Source organism: Desmodus rotundus, chromosome X (assembly GCF_022682495.2).
Source record: "Desmodus rotundus isolate HL8 chromosome X, HLdesRot8A.1, whole genome shotgun sequence".
NCBI lineage: Eukaryota > Metazoa > Chordata > Mammalia > Chiroptera > Phyllostomidae > Desmodus > Desmodus rotundus.
Window position 1 is genome coordinate 33034909 of NC_071400.1, and position 6585 is coordinate 33041493.

A 6585-nucleotide genomic window follows, 5' to 3' on the forward strand; every position below is an offset into this window, starting at 1 on the left:
CCGCGACCTTCTCAGGCTTTCCAAATGTATCTTTTGGGTGCCAGTCCCCTGACTTGATGCTAATAGGCTCTGAAGTGGCTGACTCTGTTGAGAGCAGCTAACCCCCCACCACAAGGGGGCACTTGACTTCCCATGAGGAGTGGTGGCAGCAGAGGTGGGTGCAGAGGTCAAGGTCAAAGGTCACACCCTGTTGCTGTGTGCAGTCTGAGGTAAGAGGAGTCAGGGACTGCTTCACTCAAAATGGCTGTAAATTTTAAGGACCCAGACTGTGGCTTCTGTTGCAGGGAGGTTGTAGATTTTATAAATAATAAAATCCTGCAAAATGGAGGCACTCCCTCCTTCTACCTGAGGCACTTGGGTGAGTCCTGGGGTGATACTGAGAGGAGGTTGAGGGACATCCTGACTGACTCACGAATATCAGGAGCCAGGAAGAATGCGTATGCCTGGAGCACCTTGGCCCTGGCAGTGCACTTTGCAGAGAGGCAGAAAAAGGAAGACAAAGTAAAGGTAATAAAACTCCAGAAGCAGCTCAAAGAGCAGCAGCTGCTCAATGATGCCTTGGTAGGGATGGTGAATAGACTCAGGGATACACAAGAAAGCAAGAGGGACAAAGCCCAGTCAGAACTTCAGCAAAACCTCACAGCCCTTAGTAGGGCACAGGCAGAACGAGATGCGATGAAGAACGTGCTTCTTACGGTGTTAAGCACTCAGTCTGACAAGACAGACACAGGTATGGTGACTTTTGGTCAGACTGCAGCAAGTTACAGCGGGGCAAGCGATAGGGCACTGAGGGGACTAGGCCACGAGATTGCTGCTATTCCTGTGACTGCTGCTCATCCTGTGGCTGCTGCTGCTCCAGGGGCCGCTGCCTTAGGGAGAGAGGCCAAGGAAGAGAGGCTGATTTCTGGATGTGAGAACAACCAGCATGTAGTGATTTCTCCTTCCTCTGGGTCCTTGGGGGCCCCATTGCGGGCTAGTCAGTTGCAGCCCCTGGATCTCTCTGCATCCTCTCACTCATTCCCACCTACTGTGTCTCTCCCAGGAGCAGCAGCACAAACTGCAGCAGGTCTCACTCTGAAAAATTTCAGGACTACATGGATGGGTAAGCCTTCTGACAGCCATAAGTTCTTGCCGGGAAGATTTCAGGGACAGCCTGGCCTCTATCCCTCTGCAGGCCGTAGGGTTAGGCACAAAGTTAGGGACTGGAACTGTGACCTGTGTCACTCGAGGAATTTCTCACGGAGAAAGCAGTGTTTTAAATGTAACAAACCCCGCTCCCAAGGGGAAGTTAAGACTCTGCCCCCAATTAGGGACCTCACTGAATGCTGACAAATTCATTTCCTGACATCCTTTTCTGATTTAGAAAAAGAAAAAGAGCAGGTTCTTCATTAGACGTTATGTAAACAGACAAGCAAAGAGGAACAAGACATAAAGATCATCTCCAACCTTGCCACACAGAAACAATTCCCAGTTTTACCTATTTACTTTCAGGTCTGAGTAGAACTACATATGTGAGTTATCATAAATTATTATATTAAATAGTTTTCTTATGAAAGTAGAATCGTTTTGAAAATTAAGTTTACTACTTAAAAGCGTTCTCTTATTCGTTTGATAAATTTTGGGAAACACAGAGAGAAAATGCAAATAAGAATAAAAATCACAAAAACTGCCATCACTTAGAGATAATCTTTAGAGCTCGGTTTGGCCAGCCGAGCTCTTGTTTGCAGACAGACCTACGCACGTACGACCACCTGTGTGTGTGCATGCGAAAGCATGCTATTTTTGCTTCTAAAGTGAGATCTAACTGAACATGTATTTTGTGAATCTACCTGAAAAATTGCATTCATTTAAATTTGGGAAATTCGGGGACACGCATGTATAACCACAAAATGCTAATTCAACCACCTGAAATCAATTCCTCCAATATTTACATATATATAAAATGTTTAAAATTAACTTTTTCTTCTTTCTAAAGTAAGAAGCAGCGGAGAAGCGAAAGATGAAAATAAGTTTTACGTATAATCTCATTCTTCAGGAAAACATTTTTTCTATATAAATACCTATTATTTTTAACATTTCTATGTTTAATGTTAATAAAATGTCAATAATGTTAAGCTAAGTATGTACGCATATAATTTTTAAAGTTTTACATAACATTTAAAATAGTACATTTATATTCTGAGCTTAACATTATTCCCCATCTTTTGTGGAGGGGTACGATTTCTTGGACATGGCCATTCATTTTTAAGAGGGTCTGCTGGAGATGACTTTTGTTCTTTTCTTTTCTTCTTTCTTTGGGCCATTCAAAGAGCCAGCTCTTAATTTTGTCTGTCAGTCCTATCACTTACATACTGTCCAACTCATTCATTTTTCTCCCGTCCATTCCGCTCTGTCGAGGATTTGTTGTTGTTACTTTTGTTTTCAATCTCACCTGATTTTATGTTCAGTTGATTTGTTTACGTTTGTTGTGTAATGTTTAAAGATGAGAAATGTCTACCAAATGCAACGTGGCCTTTATGCCATACAAAGCATGTGCATATGTGCATATGCATCTGTGTGTGTGTACTTGTAAACCTATGTCTGTGTATGTGTGTGTGTGTGTGTGTGTATACCATCCACACACACATATTTGTTCCCCCTGCCGTGGGATTCTAATCCAACACTCCTAACTAAAATGGTAACAATTGAGAAGGGGAAGTTTGCTTGGTAAATGCTTTTGCCGTGTTTTCTGACTACATTTCAACTCTGTGGTGGGGGTGCAAGCACCACAGACTGCCAAATTGGGAGAACAAGCATGGTGTATTGTAATCCATGCAAACATTCGGACATTTGCACTATTTTTGCAAAGAATTTCTGAATGTTCCACGTTCATTTTGATATAGAACAAAACCTCTTGAAATACCTAGAAGTGTCTGCAATTGTTATGTGGCTTTTGGCGGGAGTACTCAATGTAAGGTGAATGTCATAATAATGAGAATACACTGCAATCCAGTTTATGCATCTTCAGACTTCGATGTTGTGAAAACTCATAAGAAACTGTAGAAGTCCACAGAAACTGTATTCTTCCACAGAAACTTACTGCTTGGGGAGTTGAAAAGTTGCGATAGTACAACGATTTTTCCTATTGATTCTTGATATGAATGTCATTGGGTTTTCTGATGTCTTTGGTTGCTTTGTGGGATTTTAAGATGATGAAACACTCTGGAAATGGATCAAAGTCCTATATAGCTAAGAGCCACTGAAATATTCATGTTCACTACTCAAAATCATCTGTGTGGGCAACACTCAGAAGAGAATAGCATTAATGACATGGTTGTGATGGGGGAAAATCTGTGTTCAAAGTTAGGGACTTAAGTAAAGAAATATAGATTTGCATTCTGGCTGATAGAAATTAAAAAGAAGAAGGCTTTCTGTAATCAGAAAATGTCTTTATTTTAAGTTTTATCTTTCAATTACAGTTTACTTTCAGTATGATTTTGTGTTAGTTTCAGGTGTACAGCACAGTGGTCAGACAATCGTATACTTTACAAAGTGTCCCCCCGGCCCCATTATTTCAAGTACCGCCTGGCCCCACATAGACAGTTATTACAGTATCACTGACTCTATTCCCTATGCTGTACTTTACATCCCCACGACTGTTCTGGAACAACAGATTTGTACTTCTCAATCTCTCCATTTTTTTTACCCACCCCCTCCCAACTCTCCCCCACTCTGGCAACCATCAGTCTATTCTCTGTAAAAATTAGTAAGATTTTGAAAAGAGCCTGGAAAGCCAGTGCTTTCGTGGTTTCCTTTCAATCCGTATAGACTACAGAGTGTTAATGGATGTTATCTGTGGTACTGGGTGACCTATGCTGTTAGATTTCTTACTCTTTGCTTGGCGGCAGGCTTTCCAGTAAATTCAGGCTGTCCAGTTAAATCTGAAGTTCAGAAAGAAAAGACAGATTTTGTTTTAGAATAAGTATGTACCAAATACTGCATGTATTTTTATTTGCTGTATCTGAAGACATTACCTGGAGGGAGACTGGCACTTGTTTTCCTTCTCAAATGAAAGTGGTCCCGATGATTCCGGAAGAGAGGAGCGTTTAGACCTGTGCAAGTTTGGAGGGAATTCCAGGATCCGCGGGTGAAGAGCCAAACGGAAGAAAAAGAAAATGGAAGCTTCTGTACATTCGTCAACAGTGAAATCTAAATGCATGAGTTGGGTATGACAACATATAGCATGGTATGGTAGTCATGATTGGGGAAACGAGATTTGGGAAAAGTAGAGATAAATTGGAAACATGTGCTCTTGCCCTGAAGTCCCTTGCTCTGTCACTGCAGTCGCCTAAACAGCCTCTAACGTCGCCTTACCCATTGTCAGTAGCATGGTGGAAAGTCTGTGCTGTAGCCTGGCGCCCAGAGTTTGGCTCCTTAAACTAGTCTCCAGAAGAGGAACCAGGGCTCCTTGGAGGGTAGCTGGCGCCAAGCCTTGGGGCAGGAGAAAGCAAGATGGGCCTGGAACATCTTGCCATTTACAGAGAGTGAGGATGCTGACTGGGGGTACAAAGGACAGAGAGACTCGAAGAAGGCTGTCGCCCAACAAAGTGACATATTGAGCATTAAGAGAGACGCCTGCTTGAAGGAGTGTCTCACTGGGCAGAGAGAGAAAAATTGAGCACCAGAAAAAGAAAATGAGCAACAATTGCAATCAACTGAAGGAGCTGAGTCCATTAAAATATAACCCCACGAAGATACTCAACGTGTACAGGTAGTGTAAAGCATGCACAAAGATGCTGTAATGCACACGAGAATTTGTCATGTCTATAAAAATGCTATATGTTGATCGACCCACTTTATGCAACCCCTACACTCAACGTTTGTGTCATGAAGAAGTTCACACCAATGGTGCAGACATGTGGAGTGCGTGATTAGTTGATAATAGAAAGGTAGCAATTTTAACTTGCAGAGGGAAACGTGGGGGGAATGCAAGGGTGAGCTTCTTTGTGTAAAGAGATGATATAGAAAGACACACACAAGTGGGAGTAATACTCTTCGGAATAAAAATGTACCGTTCTGGAACGTGAGAATCTGGTGGGTTAGAGAGTTTGTAAAGGCTTTAAAATATTTTGAGTGCTGTATTATTAGAAACAAAATGTTACCAATTTCTGGATTTAACAAGATTTCCTGGTCCATGAAATATACGAAGATGCATAAGAAGCAAAATGCTAGATTGTTTTCATTTTGTGACCACAGATTGAGCTTGCATGCTCAAGAGTGTTTGTGAGCATGGCACTTGTCGGATGTTCATCAAGATGGTGTTATCACAGCGAGCATAAATAAACCAGTTATTGTGAACGCACATTGCCTCATGCGCTCTGTGTTGCTGTTCCCACATGGAAAGAAATCTTAGAGGGAGGAGGGTAGAGTCAACATATTTGTGTTAGGTCAGTTCTCTTAAAAGCTGCACATCCCCCTCCCCGAAAAGAGGTGGACTCCCATGAAGTCCTTTTCTCTGTCTGATCCCTTCCCTCAAATATCATTAATTTATGATGTGGTTTGTGCCTTACAACAGGAGTAAGGGTCCAGGCTGTAAAATGTCTTGGGTTCTGAGATGACATATTTATGATGGGAAATTTGGGGACTTGGTTTTCAGATTGTAAATTTATTGAAAGCTCTTTTATTCTCGGAAATCACCTGATTTATCTATCCTTTTGCAGGTGTGGGGCCGGCGTTGGGATATTTTTGTGTCCTAGTAATTAAAGCATTTAGGCAGATTATATAGATGATTGACAGCGGGTCAGAATATTCAATCTCTAGACGTGCTGCAAAGAAGGAGGAGGGGTGTAGAGGAGCTCCTCTAGCCAGGAGAGCCTACCGCCAGTACTCCCCCCACCATTTCATTCTTTCTGTTTGATTCAGGGAGCCATATGGCCAGGATAGCACACAGTATGTATTTTTCCCATCTGTATTCCATGTCTGGTTGGAAAATCAGTTGCAAGTCTACTTCTGCCCAGCCCCTGCACCCCCGCCCCAGAAATTCCCTGAAACTACTTACACAATTAAATCCCGCTAAATCTAGGCGCATGTCAAACAGGGCTGCAATCTCATTTGAGACTGGCAATTCTTTCCCAAACATTCAGGTTGCTGGCCGAATGTAGTCTCCCTCAGTTGTACATGGGCTGCGTGAGAACAGGGTACCTATGTGAACAAGTGTTCGTAGCTTTTGCCTAAATCCGAATCACTATTTTAATCTTATTGTCAACGTTGTTACTGGCACAATAACTTGCATTGAAAACATGTCCATCGAGTATCTTCGTCATTATCTTATTAAAGCGGAAATTCAAGGAAAGGTTCCTAGATACCATGAAATCAGTTTTCATTTCTCCGTGGTACCCATTTGGGGTACACATAGGGACACAACAGAGCTCACTCGGCCACCGCACTCAGGAGCAGGCACGGGGCACTGGCTGCAGTGGTGGGTGGTGCAGGTTTAACACTTGGGGGCACTGACTGTGCCCAGGAGCCAGGTGGGGAATCCTACCCCAGGGTGAGGATTCCCCAGCAGCTTGTGGGCAGCCTTCTTGCTGTAGTCCTGAGTGTGGT

The 6585-nt window shown here is 42.8% G+C and overlaps 1 protein-coding gene across 1 annotated transcript; it reads left to right on the top strand.

Moving 5' to 3' along the window:
* Positions 1-240: 240 nt before the first annotated feature.
* On the top strand, positions 241-1329 carry LOC128779908 (testis-expressed protein 13A-like). The gene has a single exon (XM_053916907.1). The coding sequence runs from the start codon at positions 241-243 to the stop codon at positions 1327-1329; it is 1089 nt and encodes a 362-aa protein (XP_053772882.1).
* The last annotated feature ends 5256 nt before the right edge of the window (positions 1330-6585 follow it).